This window comes from Meles meles, chromosome 1, assembly GCF_922984935.1.
Source record: "Meles meles chromosome 1, mMelMel3.1 paternal haplotype, whole genome shotgun sequence".
In the NCBI taxonomy this organism is placed as follows: Eukaryota; Metazoa; Chordata; class Mammalia; order Carnivora; family Mustelidae; genus Meles; species Meles meles.
The window spans coordinates 179631105-179647469 of record NC_060066.1 but is presented as its reverse complement, the minus strand read 5'-3'; the positions used below and the strand labels follow the sequence as shown (position 1 = coordinate 179647469).

Below are 16365 nucleotides of genomic sequence, written 5' to 3'. Positions count from 1 at the left end.
AGATAGAATATTGAACATCTTGGTTTACTACTAACACACCAAGGGGTTACAGAAGGAAAATTCAAAGAAAGATAAATTCATACTTCACTAGTAGATGGGCACAGGTACTAAGAAAAACTAATTATTTGGTGAATTTTAACAAAAATTCCCATGTCCCAACTGAACAGCACTTATTACTCCTAGAGAATTAAAAGTTTCACTTAATTCAAACACTTGATCAATATCACCTTCGACCAGACCATGATATTGGAACATACACTTTTCCCTTTGTACCACTCCAACCAGAACGTTGCTCTGGTCAGCATGCAGGACTCAAAAATAGGACTTTTCTTGCTATTCCAGGGACCCTCTGAAAAGAAAACCTTCTCTTTTTCTTTCCCTCTTTTGAAGAGACATTTTTAGAGGACTGGACTTGCAGTTGAGTGTATCTTGGCAAACATTTTCAGCTCTAGAGACCTAACAGGAACTAGGGTGGAGTCAGTAGGAAAGGAAACCAGAAGTGAGTTGCTTAGACTTTAAAGCAGAGGGTGCTTCCATTGTCTAACCTAGCTCAGTAGACAATAGATAAAGAAAGTGGAAGAGGATTCACGGAAGCAGCCCTGCTGAGGGTCAGAAAGCATGCAATTTGGCTTCCATTTCCTAAGAAACTAAGAGTGGTGACAGAAAGCTGGAGAGGATGCTGCTCTAGCTATGTGGGGGAACTCCACCCTCAAGTGGTTGACAATTTGGTAAGCAAGAGTACTATGAATTTTATTTAGCTATCTCCTTTCTCTCTCTGCCATGCTCATTATTCACAATTAAAACAAGTAATAAAACAAGCAAGTAATAAAAAAATTTTCAGCCTCTGTAGGCTCATAGTCTTAAAAAAAAAAGACAGACAACGAACCAAACCTAGGCAAAATACAAAGGGCAAAATGACACAGAGGATAATGCCTCCTAATTTCAAATCATGAAATACAATCAATTTTAAATATAAATTTTACCATTAATTTTTTGGGGGATGATAAGCCACAATATTCAGAAAAATTGAACAACTTATTTTTTCACGTTCCTTGGCTATTTATCTAGCCTCCACACATCTCTGGCATATAAACTGAATGCACAAATATTTCATATGATGTGAATACCATAAAAACATACTAATGTAACCAATATTTTAAATTAATTTATCTCTTACTTACCCAGATTTATAGGTACCTTGAACTTGAGAAATATTCAGATTACTACTCAAGTTTCTTGCCAGAGCTGTTGGAATAATGGGGATGGGCTTTACAGGTGTGCACTTAAAGGTGTTTGCCAGAGTTACTGCTGCCCAATGCAAATCCAAATCCACAATGTCCAAACTTTCCCTGGAAGTGATATGAGCTCTTAGGGAAAGCAGTTTACCACAATCCAAGGAATCTTTGCTACATACATGGTGCTGCAGAGCCTGAGGAATCAATATTATATAATTACTTTAAAACTTAGAAATTTGTCCGTATCTCTAAACGTTCTGCTTCATACTGGTACAACATATACACATCCTGATCTAACAAAATTAAACAATTTCTGATTTGTAACATTTCAATTCTGATTTTTTTCCATATGACCAAAAAGTTACATGAATAATTATGTCAAGCGAAGTAAGATTTACTGTACCAAGTTCCATTACATATTGCCAACTTAGATGTCCCAGCATCATTTAAAATTCTTATTAGAGAATGTCACTTCCAATAAACATTTATCACATGAAAAAAACAGATGTAAACTAACTCCAACTCAACTAAGAAAATCTAAAGTCCATTCTTCTTTAACTATTTTCTTATTTCCACAAATTGTCAAGTCAGTTCTTCCTGCATAGTTGCTCAGGCCCACTGTGTCCTTCCTAGACATTCTGCTACCACTCTACTCCAGGCTAATACACCTTCTAAAACACACATCTGACTACAGACTTGGCCTACCTACTCGCTCTAACCACAGTCAGGCTGCCCTATCAGATTAACTATCCTTGATTTAATAGTATTTCCTCTTTTCAGAAACTTTCAATGACTCTACATAGCCCATATAACAAAGTTCAGATTCCTTAGCCTGGCAGACAAGGCTCTCTACAATCTGGCCAAACTAATAGTCCAGTCTGATTGTCCACAAATGCAGCAAAAATCTATACCCTTAATATTACCCTGAGCACATCTTGCATTTTGTTATCTTGCTCATACTGCCTTCCCTTCTGGAATACTACTCATATTACCTCCCTAGAATTCTTGCCTTCAGAAACCACATTTAATCATATTTTAGCAACAATCATTCAATCAGAAATTATTACGAATACTTGTTAAATATGGATTTATTGAAATACAACATAATACACATAATTTGATACTTGGGTTCAATTAAGGATAATCAAGTTATCAATATATCTCACCTTAAAAGCTGAACTGAAGTCATCTGCATCATGAACTATTAATTCTTTTGAACAAAGTCCATGAGTATGAATTTTGCATGGAATCACAAAGTCCCCAGGAAGAGAAGCAGTAGGGGTTCTTTCTAAGCATTCAGGTACTTCTCTACCAGGATCAAAACGATCTACTGTCAATGTCACACTTTCTTCATCTGAAGAACAAAACAGCAGTTATTATAAATAAAATTTATGACATGACAATAAAAATTTGAAATCAACCAAGTAAGCCTACAATTATAACGAAGCATTTTGTTCATACTAATAGTACACTAAGCTCTTATTCTAAAAAATGGCTCCCATACATATTCTTCCACCTGACCTGTGAAGTCTGTGATAGGTAGTGTGAAGTTTTACTTACCTTTATAAACTTGGTCTATTGCAAAGAAAACTGGTACAAAGAACATTACAACAATTGGCTGAATTTGAAACACAAATTCTATTATAGTTATAAAAATATTTTTTTAAAGTATATTACCTTCATCTACTATGAGAGAACCAAGTAAAAAGCATGGTAGGTTTTTTTTATTCTGCTTAGCATGACGACAAGCAAGTCGGATGGTCTTTTCAGTTACTACAACCTTTGGATTTCTGAAAAATAACAAAAGCCTTTTATGAATATGGTAGGTCTGATATCCTAAAAAACCCTCCTGCCATGAAATGCTGCCTAAAATATAACACACATTTTTTAACACGTACAGGAAAATCACTGTTGAGAAATCCTAGGGTCAAAGATGGGCAGGAGTTGAGGGTGCGTAGGGAGCGCTGCCTGGAAATCAGAATTGAAGTTAAGTGGACACTGAAGTTATAGTTGTTCTCTGAGCATTTCCTTAACTTTACAAACCAGAGCAATGTTCAAGAAACTATGAGGCTAGCCTCCTGTTTCTATAAATAAGATTTGGTTGAAATAGCACATCTATTTGTTTACATATGGTCTATGGACTTCAGATTCTAGTATTATTGAATGTAGAATATATAAAACTATGATTAAAATGTGTAGGGCACCTGGGTGGCTCAGTGGGTTAAAGCCTCTGCCTTCGGCACAGGTCATGATCTCAGGGTCCTGGGATCGAACCCCGCATCAGGCTCTCTGCTCAGCGGGGAACCTGCCTCCCTTCCTCTCTCTGCCTACTTGTGATCTCTGTCAAATAAATAAATAAAATCTTTAAAAAAAGAAAAAAAAATGTGTAAAGATATGTAAAAGGGACTCCAATATATGAGCAAGGAACTAGATATTCTCAAAAAAGATGAGGCAAGGGGCGCCTGGGTGGCTCAGTGGGTTAAAGCCTCTGCCTTCGGCTCAGGTCATGATCCCGGGGTACTGGGATCGAGCCTCACATCAGGCTCTCTGCTCAGCAGGGAGCCTGCTTCCTCCTCTCTCTCTGTCTCTCTGCCTACTTGTGATCTCTGTCAAATCAATAAATAAAATCTTTAAAAAAAAATCAATATAATGAACAGGGGATAGGTACATGAATTTCTATTATCCTATAAACTCTGCATATATATTATAAACAATCTTTGATATATATGGAATACTTCCACATGTAAAAAACCTAAACATACAAGTTAGATGGCTAAGTACACCTAAAGAGAAAATTAATAGAGTTGAAGAAAAAATTACCCACACTGTAGCTCAGAAAGATAACAATAGAAAATGTAAAAGGTCAAGAGACATCAAGAAAAGAATGAACAAGTCTAAGAAATATTTAATTAAACTTCCACAAGACTGTTGGTTTGTTTTTTTTTTTAAGATTTTATTTATTGGGGGCGCCTGGGTGGCTCAGTTGGTTAAGCGACTGTCTTCAGCTCAGGTCATGATCCTGGAGTCCCAGGATCATTTCCCTCATCAGGATCCCTGCTCAGTAGGGAGTCTGCGTCTCCCTCTGACTCTCTCCCCTGTCATGCTCTATCTCTCACTCTCTCTCTCTCTCAGGTAAATAAATAAAATCTTAAAAAAAGAAAAAAAAAGATTCATTTACTGGGGCCCCTGGGTGGCTCACCTGTTAAGCGTCTGCCTTAGGCTCAGGTCATGATCCCAGGGTTCTGGGACTGAGCCCCACATTGGGCTCCCTGCTCAGCAGGAAACCTGCTTCTCCCTCTCCCACTCCCCCTGCTTGTATTCCCTCAGTCGCTGTGTCTCTGTCAAATAAATATGTAAAATCTTTAAAAAAAAAAGGGGGGGGCGCCTGAGTGGCTCAGTGGGTTGAGGCCTCTGCCTTCAGCTCAGGTCATGATCTCAGGGTCCTGGATTAAGCCCTACATCGGGCTCTCTGCTCTTCAGGGAGCCTGCTTCCCCCTCTCTCCCTCTCTGCCTACCTCTCTGCCTACTTGTGATCTCTGTCTGTCAAACAAATAAATAAAATCTTTAAAAAAAAAAAAAAAGATTTTATTTATTTATTTGAGAGAGACAGAGAGAGTGCGAGCAGAGAAAGGGAGGAGACTCTCTGCTGGGCAGAAAGGCTGATGTGTGTGGTTCCATCCCAGGACCCTGAAACCATGACCAGAGCCGAAGATGCTTAACGAACTGAGCCACCCATGCACCCCCACAAGACTGGTTTTTTGTTTTTGTTTTTATCAGTGATACTATCCTTCTCTGCCAACTGGTTTAGAACTTCAATACGTTTTGACTTATCTCTCTCCTTTAGTTCCACTGAATCCATTATCAAATACTATAAGCTATTTCTTCAAAAAGCCTTGTTTCATTCTTTCCTTTTGATCTTAATACTGCTACATTGCTCTAAACCCTGATAATAGCAACCATTTATTGAATGCTTCCTATGTTCCAGGCACCATGCCAACTGCTGCTTTACAGAGCCTGTCTCATTTAATCCCTACAAGAGTGCTACGAAACAGGTATCATTATTCCATTTTCTAAATAAAGAAACTGATCCCTGCCTACGTTACTGAGGTTGCATAAATAAGAAGTGGTAGAATCAGGATTTGACCCTCCAGGCAGTCTGACTCCAGTTACAGCACCTTAAACAAACCACTAGGGCATAAATCGATGTTGCTTAGATTACAGAAAACCATCTCACAGCTAAGCTAACTCCAGATTTTCCCCATTATGACCCATCCTTCTTAGAATTCTGCTTTCAACAAATAAATCCCTTATATACAAAATCATAGTGGATCTCTATTTTCTATTTCTTTAAGTTTTTATGTCTTTCTTTCAAGATCCTGCCCTAACCATGATTTATATTCCTTCTAACATGATCTATCCACTTAAAGTAAGTTCAGTCTTCTCAATGTTTTACAAAAACACCATGTTAAAGCACGATCCAAAACCCTTCCAGTTTTTATTATATTTTGTCTCTTGAATTCCTATAATACTTAGAAATTTAGACTTGCAGAACATTTTAACTGTGAAATTAAGATTACTTCTCAAAAGCACAAGAAATAGATTTAAGAAGCAGTAAAAGAGAGTTTGGGAGTTTCTAATGGAAAAATTAAAAAAAAAAAGGAATTAGTTATAGTAATCAACTTTGCCTTATACATCCTTTTGATTCCTGTTTCTACTGGTTTGATTTGAAAAGAGAAACATCTTATACCTGTAGTAATTGAGGTGTAAGTAGATGAAATCTCCAATTGGGATTGGGTTCCAAAGTGCATATTTTGATGGAGGAAAGTAGAAAGGTACCATCCTGCTTGAAGGAAACCTTAAAAAAAAAAAAATGTTTAAATCAAAACACAATGAAAAGCAAACTTAGCAGAAATTTTGTAAGAAGCAGTTTAAATGATGGGAACTTTTCAAACTACTTATGTTAATTTTTTAAAAACTTAAAAATATTTTTAAGAATTAAAAAAAAAAAAAAGAAAGAAAGAAAAGAAAATCCTTGTAAATTTACTATAAAGAAAATAAGCACTCAGGGCGCCTGGGTGGATCAGTGTTAGGTTAAAGCCTCTGCCTTCGGCTCAGGTCATGATCCCAGGGTCCTGGGATTAGCCCTGCATCAGGCTCTCTGCTCAGCAGGGAGCCTGCTTCCCTTCCTTTCTGCCTGCCTCTCTGCCTACTTGAGATCTCTGTCTGTCAAATAAATAAATAAATAATCTTAAAAAAAAAAAAGAAAAGAAGCCCTCAGAATTTAGGTATAGCTTTTTCCTGTCCTTTTTTTTCCCCTATGCTTACATAAATTCACATACACATGTTTCTTAAAAAGAATGGGAAAGGGCACCTAGCTGGCTCAGTTGGTAGAGCATGTGACCCCTGATCTCACAGTTGTGAATTCAAGCCCAACATTGAGCATGGAGCCTACTTAAAATAAAAAGACAATAAACGAATGAATGAATGAATACATACATAAATAAATAAACAGATAAGAATCAATCCTATAATATCTTCATTAAGTAACAGAGAAAAAGTATAAACCACGAAATTACATTTAAATTTAAATTTAAAATTCTATCCTTCTAAACTAATTCCTAAATAATATCCAATAAAGTTAAGAAAAGCACAAAAACTTAATATAGTCTTAATTTTTCAGTGTTTCTAAACTTGGGTCCTATCACTTCAGTTTAATTGTTACCGAAGCATTGAAAGGACAGCATAATAAGTAATTCCTTAAGCAAACATCCTAGATACAGCATAAAGCAAGGTTTCAATGTTAAGTCATACAGAACACAATCATAAAGTTTTTATTTTATGTAAGTGAGTAACATGAGAAAACCATAAGGAACAATGGAGAAAAAGGACTGAGGAAAAGATATAAGCCAAAGTCCCATGTAATTAAAGCAAGAAAGCTCTGACAGGGAGTTAACTACACCAATACATTTGCATGGTAGTAGACTATTCAATAGCTGAACTGAAAGATTATTTATCATATCATGTTTTAAGAATATCTCATTCCAAATCTTCCTTTCTCGTATCATCTAATGAAGCTTCTCAACTCAAATTAGACTGTTTACTGGTCACCTACTATGTACTAGGCATCCCAGTAGCCACTTTACATACACAATATTTCTCACTAAAACTGCTCCAGAACAACTTTATTATCCATTTTATAGATAGCAAACAGTAACTTTCCTAACTTTATACCATAATTAAAGTAGCAAAGGTGGGCTCTGAATCTAAGTGTGGCTGATTTCAAAACTTATACTTCCATAAGCTGAATGGTATAGAGATTTAAAACCTGGATTCTATTTCTGGCTCCACCACTATTCCTAGCTGTGTGCTCTAATTTGAGCTCATAATATCTATAATAAGGATCTTTAATCTCTCTTTTTTGAAATGAGGACATAGTCTGAGATTGAGAAATCTGTTCAAGGTCACAAAGCTAGTAGGTACAAACTGTCAGTTTATGTTTCTATATTTAATATACTTATCACTTATCAGTTGGTGAGAGGCAGCATAATGTGGTGGGTAAAGCAAAATGTCTGGAAATCAGTTGCTTAGGTCTGAAAACTCGCTTCAAAATCGGCTAGCTCTGTGACTTTTCTCACGTTATTTAACGTCTCTGTGCCTCAGTCTCCTCATCTGTTAAACAGGTAATACTTGTATCTGTATCTCTAGGCAGTTACACTGAATATTAAATGAGTCCATATATGTGAAGGGTTTGAAGTAGAAGTCACATCAGGTTTAAATCCTGCCTCATATCACTTCCCAACCATATAACTTTGGATTGGTTAATCTCTCTATGCCAGTTTCCTCATTTGAAAAAAAAGGCAGGGGGATGAAAATAATAATAGTACTTATACCTCAGAGGTTTGTTATAAGGATTAAATAAGAATAATGCACATAATGTGCTTAGCACAGCACCTGGCACATAAATAGTAAATGTTGCTATTAGTCGTTTTCTTAATCTAAGGTACACAGTAGACTTTAGTGACAGGGGAAACAGAAACATCTTGAAATGTGGCACAAAAGTTTAAATATATGTATATAAGTGTTTTATCGTATAAAAGGGGATTCATGTATCAGATATTCAAAGCGGTCTGCAACCCCTAAGTAATTCAGAACTGTTGCTCTCAGCCCAGAGATTATTGAAAACCAGAGGTCGGGGCACCTGGGTGGCTTAACGGTCAGTTAACGGTCTGCCTCGTGCTTAGGTCATGATCCTGGGGTCCTGGGATCGAGCCCCAGGTCAGGCTCTTGCTCAGTGGGGAGTCTGTTTCTCCCTTCTCTCCTACTTATGCTCTCTCTCTCTCACTTTTTTATTAAAAAAAAAAAAAAAGGAAAGAAAGAAAACCAAAAATCATTAAACAAGTAAAAAAACTAAGTTGAATATATCAAGAATAATCAACTTAAATTACATGAGTATATTATCTTACCTAGAATGTAAGAAATTAATTTGATCCAAAAATAAAATAGAAAAGAGAATGTATTGATTGTTGCAAGTACAAGTTCCTTCAAAAAACAGAAGTTGACAAATTTTCTAAGAATAAGAAGTAGTAATAGGATAAAACAGAAGGGCCAAAATTAAGCAAAAGGAATATGATAGCCTCTTTGGGTCATGTTTCCCATTGTCTTCACCAAAAACATCTGGTACAAAAGAAAAGTGCAGAGAATGAAGATAACTCACAGATATAATTATAGTTTAGAAGAAAAAAATTCACATGTCAGCAATAATTGTCCCTTTCTCAAGGGAAAAAAAAAGAATGATAAATGATCCAAACAGCTAACTAACACAAGCCAATCTGCCTTATCCCTACAATATTGACAGACTGAGAAAATTAGGAGACAGGTGGCAAGCTCCTCCTTCCCATTCTACATGAGTGGGGAAAGGCTTAGGGACATTTAAAGAAACTTGGTATATCCAGTGTAAAATCTTCCATCAAGGATTAGGGTTTAGACAAGGGAAGGAACCCAACCACTTTCTCATTTGTCTAGGATGTAAATAAATATGTATATGATTTTTAGCCTCAAGAGCTCGGGTTCTATTTCCCATCAATAAAGATGCTCTGTGAAACCAGAAAAGGGAAGGCGGGAATAAAACTAATATTTACCAAGTGCTTACTGTGTGCCAGACCCTTTACCTTAGTAATCTTATTTAATCTTTCACAATAATTTCTGTTACATAGAGATTACTATCCCCCATTTACAGATGAGGAAACTGAGGCTTATAGAAGTTAATTAACCTGATTAAGGTCACCCACCTACCAAGTGGTACAGATGGGATGTGGATCCAGATTTTCCTGATTTGAAAGTTTTGTTTTGTTTTGTTTCTATTCCAACCTATCTTCCCAAGTTATGAGAAGCAATGAAAAAACATTTTGTAAAAATGCTTCTATACCTGGTACTCATCTGGGGCCCTGCAAGAGATGTAGATTCCATGACAGTTGGTGACTTATGTATTCGATTTCAAATGGTCAGAATCCTAAAAAAGTAAAGAGAATGCACTAATGAATAAAAAAAAAAAAGAAACATGATTTAACCACATATTAACAGTACAGACAAAATTAGGTTACTTGTATGAAGTACCTTCATCTATAGATTAGTAAGAGAATATGGTTGTGGATTCTGATCATTTTCATACTTTATAGTCATTCTGCCTATAAACTAATGTTAATATTAATCTGGGCAGCAGGAAGTTTTTAATATATGAAATTTTGGCCAAAAGCCTCATAATATTCAGAAAACTGCAGAACAGTACATAGGAACAACGAACTAGATATTTATTGAATCTGTAATAAAGTTAACAAACCTTAAATCTTCTGGAGATGGAAAATAAATACTGCATCCCTAGAAACAGACTTGTTTCCCTACAGAATCAGTGGTCCTTTTTTGGTCTCACATGCCCTCTCTGGGTACTTCTCATCCGTTCCCATTGCTTCCACACTCATCTGTATATAGCAAACCCAGTTTCCACCTCTCTTCTCAGTTTCAAACCTGTATTTTAAACTGCCCACTGGATAGCTCCATCTAAATGTTATCAAAGGAAAATACAGAACTCATAGTCTTTTCTTTACAGTTCAGTATTTCCTTTACTCTTTTCTTAGATCTTAGTGTTCTTTAGGCCCTGTACATTCTATTTCAATTCTAACAAGAAGGAATTGTCTGAAGCAAGATAAGGGAGGAAAGAGTTATTAAAGCAGGTGCAGAAGAGATTTTTCAGATAAAGCCAGAGGCTGAAATTATTGACTAGAAGAAAATCTTGTTTAAAGTGCTCATGTAAGGTTGACTAAAAAGTCTCTCTTGGAGATATCTGGACTTCATGCATCATCTATGGAATGAAGGTTTTAATCTTGAAAGCCCTTCTATGTCATTTGGTTGTCATGCACAATAGTATTCAGATCAATAACTGTAACTCTAGGAAGTATATAAAATGCCCTTTTACTTCAATAAATGAAAGAGTCTTAAAGCCCCATATTTGTCTCTTCTTCATGTATTAGGGTAAAAAGATGATGTTGATCTATTTCTCATTTTAAAACAATACATGAGTTTATTCTGACAGCATCACGCAAGCAATTAAAGCCAGTGAAACTAAAACCCCATAACACCTATACCTAGCAAAACATACCCTCCTCAGATAATGGAATCATCCTTTATCAAAATGGAAACCCTCAAGTTATCCTTACCTCCCTTTCTGTTTTCCGATATATATTTTGTCTTAACATCTCTAGGACCTTATTTCCTGACTTCATCAATTCTCACCATATTTGCTGAAAAGTCTCCAGAGTGCTCCTCGAAGGGTATTTGTGCATATCTGACTACATTATTTTCCCTGCTGAAAAAGCTGGTGGCTCGGGGCGCCTGGGTAGCTCAGTCGTTAGGCGTCTGCCTTCAGCTCAGGTCGTGGTCTCAGGATCCTGGGATGGAGCCCCCAAATCGGGCTGCCTGCTCAGCAGGGCGCCTGCTTCCCCCTCTCCCACTCCCCTGCGTGTGTTCCCTGTCTCGCTGTGTCTCTATCCAATAAATAAAGTCCTTTAAAAAAAAAAAAAAAGCGCTGATGGCTCTTCTTTATATACAGAAGAAAGCACCTTCACAGTCTGGTCCATCTTATTACTCCCCTTTATCCCACATTCCAACCAAATTGAACTACTTACAGTTCCCCGAGTTTGAGCATCTTTGCACAGCCTGTTCCCCTGACTTGGAATGCCCTGGTAAATCATCATACTTCACAACCCCAACCGAATGTCCCTTGCTCTGTAAAACCATCTCCTGGACACCATAGTGATGTGACCACTGGCTGCGTTCACACATAGCATTCTCACACTGTATTGTTGACACACTATTCCCAGGAGACCACGGACTTCAAACATTAACTGAGCCCTTCACTACGTAGCCACATGAGCTGAAAGTGAGGAATGCAGGAACCAGCACACTTCAGCCGTCAAATTTTCACCTTTAAATGGCACGTTATCGACGCAAACCTCTTTCACATACCTAAAGACAAACCATTCCTAGGGAATTCGTGGTCCGCTTGACTGATTTCTCCCACTAGTTTCCCTTCACGTCATCGGCCCCAGGCGGGCTGAATCCACCAAAGGGCCCTGAAAAGTTCCCACCGTCCTCCTCCTAGCTTCGCTGCCGCCCTTCGAGAGAATCCAAAACACAAAGCCCCACTCACCGCTACCTCCGCCCAGCCGGGTCTGTTTGTTGGGCCGGAACAGCGGTCGGCTCCAAGGAGCGCCTCCGCCGCCTCCGCCCCGCCTCCGGGACGTTGGGGTCGCGGGAACCGAGGCGGCAAACACAGCCTAGCGAAACCGAAGCCCGCGCCGCACCTACTGACTGGTCAGAAATCCCACCCGTCAGGGGCAGGGGCGGTGCCAGAAACAACACGCACGGTCGCCGCGACGTGCTGCTACACCAGCCAATCAGCTCTCCGCACCAATCCGGCGCTTGGCCAATCCTAAGCCTCATTGGAGAAAAGAGTGCGCCACTTGTTCTCCGGGATCAGATACCGGAGGATTTAAACACTACATTTTGGTCAACGGTTAAGTTCCGGGGTGCGGTGGACCTTGCGCACGCGCAATGACAAGCCCAATCTGGTGGATGCGGGAGTGGCAGAGGAAGTCGGAAGTGCTTGCTGCCCAGATTGTCGCCGGGCGATTAGAAGCAGGCAAAACTTTTTACTTAAATGGACAAAAGGGAGAGAAGTTCGATTCCTTCTAGTTTCTTAACGAAGAAGACTCCTCTCCTCTCAATAACAACAACAGAAAAGTTTTAGTTCCTTACCGTTGAGTAAAAAAGAACGTGATTTAAATTTATAAACCATTTATTCTTAATTTCTACACCTAATATTAGTAATTGAGCCCTCTCCACCATTATTTTATATGATTGTCCTCCAACAGCCAAAGTGGGTATTATTATCCTATTCAACAAGGGAGGAAATGTTAGAAATCACACAGCTAGTTAGTGCAGAGTGATGATTTGAAATGCCACTTAACCTTTCCACTGTATTTCACTTATGTTAGTTTCCTGAGCAATATGGGAGTGTCAAAGTGTGACATGCATCTACAGGTTGTATTGTTCTGAATAAGCGTCCACTCTTTTGAGGGAGTTAAAACACTTTTTAAAAAAGATTTGTCAGAGCACGCAAGCGCAGCAGCAGGCAAAGGAGAAGTAGGCTCCCCACTGAACAAGGAGCCCCACTGGGAGATTGGATCCCAGAGCGCTGGGATCAAGACCTTGGCCAAAGGCAGACGTTTAATGGACCGAGCCATCCAGGCGTCCCTAAAACACTATCCTGAAAAATGTATCAAACTAGCCAAGAGAAGGGCGCCTGAGTGGTTCAGTTGGTTGAGCAATCGACTCCAGATTTCAGCTCAGATAATGATCTGGGGTCCTAAAATCATCCCAGGCAGGGGGCTCCACACTCAGCAGGGAGTCTACTTGAGATTCTCTTCTCCCTCTGCCTCTTCCCCTGCTCCAGTGGTGCGCAAGTGCTTTCTCTATTTTTCTTGCAAATAAATAAATCTTCAAAAAAAAAAAACAAAACAAAACAAAACAAAACTAGCCAGGAGATATATGTCCTATAGAATGTCATTCTCTGCTTTCCTGAAAAAATTATTAGAATGTAAAGCACACATTTTTAAGAGAAATGATGGTGAGTTCCTCAGCTCTGGTGTAAGAGTACAAAGAGCCTCAGACAGTAATGCCTGTCTGACCAAGTGTTGGCCAACCCAATAGGGGGCTCTGGAACAACGATTGCCCATTAGAAGATTCCTACATCAGGTAGAAATGGGTAGAATCTCTGCTGTGCTTAGTCATTGCCTGGGGCTTCTCAGAAAAAGCAAGCACCAGGCTAAGGTAGATCCTGAAGGCAACAGCAAGAGACTGATAGCCAAGTGTACGCTTTGCAGCTGACTGGCATGATCTTTCTGGAGAAAGATCGAAGTGACACACGTCAATGGATGTCAGGAGTTGCATTAAGTGCAAAGGCTCTGGGAGGGAGCTCCCTGGCATCTTCAAGGAAGACCAAGGAAGCCAGTATGTCCTTAGCAGAGTGAGTGAGGAGAAGAATATTAAGGGTTGAAGAGGGCAATGTTGTTGGTAGACCACACAGGGCCTTAGAGGCCATGATAAGGATTTGGCTGCACTTTTGAGTTAGACAGGAAGCCATCAGAATATTTTATTTTATTTTTTAATTTTTTTTTTAAGTAGGCTCCCTGCCCAATGTGGAGCTGGAACTAAAAACCCTGAGATTAAGAGTCACACGCTCTATCAACTAAGCCAGCCAGGTGCCCCAACCACAGGAATATTTTAAACAGGGGGCTGACATGATCCGACTTTACGTTTTAGAAGGATTATTGTGGTTGCTACTTTGAGAACTGTAGGGGAAAGGAGAAGAAAGGAGACCAGTTAGAAAGCTACTGTAAGCTATTGTAATGACCTAGACACTGATGGTGGCTTAAACCAGAGTGGTAGCAATGGAGGTGGTGAGAGGTGGTTGGATTCTAGATAGACTTGGAAGGTAAAGTAAACATGATTTGATTAGAGATTGAATTTAGGATGTAAAAGGGACTTTGGGTGGGACCCTCATGATTTACAGTTTTCTTTAGAACTACTTTAAGATATCTGAAAGAAAAAATGTAAGATGATATTAGACAAAAAGGAAAGGATGAACATAACATATAACTCCCTACTCCTGTTGGGTTAGCAATAATGTACAGCATGGAAAGGAGGGGAGGAAAGAGTAACTATACACTGGAGAAACTTGACCAAAGCTACTTCAGCCAGGCAATCAAGGCCAACATTAAACAGTCATAAGTGATGTTGATATATGTACATTGGACATGCTGTGTTAAAAACGGCACTTTACCTTTGTGGTCTTCCTTTCAGTAAACTAAAGACCCAGTCTTATCCTGAGAAAAACACTGGACAAATTCTAATAGTGGGAATCCTGTAAAATACCTGACCTATACTCAAAAAATAGCCAAGGTTATCAGAAACAAGGCAAGTCTGAGAAACTAGCCAGGAGGAGCCTAAAGAGAGATGACAACTAAATGTAATGTAGCATTATGGATGAAATAATGGAACAGAAAAATGACACTAGGTGAAAAACTAAGAAAATCTAGGGCCGCCTTGGTGGCTCAGTCAGTTAAAGGTCCAACTATTGATTTCAGCTCAGGTCATGATCTCAGGGTCATGAGATCAAGCCCTGTGACAGTGGAGCTTGCTTAAGATTCTCTCTCCCCCTCTCCCTCTTCCCCTCCTCCCCAACCTCATACACATGTGCTCTCTCTCTCTCTCAAAATAAAAAAAACAAAACCACAAACAACAAAGAAAACCTAAATAAACTATGGACTTTAATTAATAATAATGTACCAATATTGGTTAATTAATTGTAACAAATGTACCATACTAAATATAAGATGTTAATAATAAGGGGAAACTCTGTGGGGGGTATCTGAGAACTCTGTACTAAGTTCTTAATTTTTCTATAAATCCAGAACTGTTCTAAAAAATAAAGTCTACTTAAAAAAAAGGAAGGGGCAGGAGGAGAGTCGAAACATATGCTAACTTTTTAAGCAACAACAATAAAATAAGATGTCTTCTTTTTGCTTAATAAGAACTCAAATATAGATAAGACTTCAATTTTTTTTGTTAAAAATTTTATTTTTTTATTTGACAGAGAGAGATACAGCGAGACATGGCACACAAGGAGGAGGAGTGGGAGAGGGAGAGGCAGGCTCCCACCAAAGAGGAAGCCCAGGTGGAGCTCCATCCCAGGACCCCAGGATCATGTCATGAGCTGAAGACAGATGCCTAACAAGACAGACACCAATAAGTCTCCAATTAAACATCTTATTACCACTGGATTCCTAAGCAGCATATACACTTAATAATATGCATAAATCAGATATTTGAATTAAATGAACAGAAAAGTAATTACTGACTTCATTTTAGGATTGTATAGACTCAGCCTCATATTTAGAACAGCTGAGAGGTGTCTAAAGGGCCTAGTTCCCTAGATAATTGAGAACACTTTTTGAATTATGTTATAAAGTAACAAGCACTGGCTTTGGGGAGCTGGCCTCAACTCTGCCATTTATTTCTCTAAGATTGATTTTCCTCATTTGCCTATTGCACAGGAAAGAGTTAATGAATGTGAAAGTTAATTAAACTTAATTAAAAGAGTACCCATATATTATAATTTGTCCAGGTGTATTGACAATTGACAGTGTTAATAAATGACCAACACATTCATAGAGATTAAGGGAATTGATTTGTTAAATTAGTGAACAAGTTTAGTGAAATAAAATCTACCAATGCTATACTAAGGACCTACTGCACACTAAGCCTTGTGCTTAATGGCACAGGGAACTAGAAGGATCTGACAAACAGAACAAGGAAGGCGCGGTTTTAAAGGTGGGATAACAAGAGGTAATTATCCAAAGCAAATATGAATTATTTTTAGATTGCAGGCAATTTAAATAGACTGAATATATACTATTCTTTTTATCTCTTCTTTGATCCCCATTTTCTAAAATTTATGTCATTTCAGGACACTATGGAATTGCTCTGGTTATGGGTCCCTACAGAGAAAAGCTAC

General features: G+C 38.5%; 1 protein-coding gene across 8 annotated transcripts in view; it reads right to left on the bottom strand.

The window, feature by feature from the left end:
• Positions 1-12094, bottom strand: part of STIL (STIL centriolar assembly protein) — a 77856-nt gene extending 65762 nt beyond the window's left edge. Inside the window, exons 1-6 of one of the 8 annotated variants that reach the window (XM_045981400.1) lie at positions 11938-12094; positions 9661-9744; positions 5983-6090; positions 2913-3025; positions 2402-2589; positions 1182-1429 (exon numbers count right to left, since the gene is read on the bottom strand). In XM_045981400.1, coding sequence (XP_045837356.1) covers positions 1182-1429; positions 2402-2589; positions 2913-3025; positions 5983-6090; positions 9661-9701 — 698 coding nt within the window. In that variant the 5' untranslated portion in view covers positions 9702-9744; positions 11938-12094. The other 7 variants (XM_045981406.1, XM_045981412.1, XM_045981417.1 and 4 more) reach the window with 7 other exon arrangements.
• Between the last annotated feature and the right edge of the window lie 4271 nt (positions 12095-16365).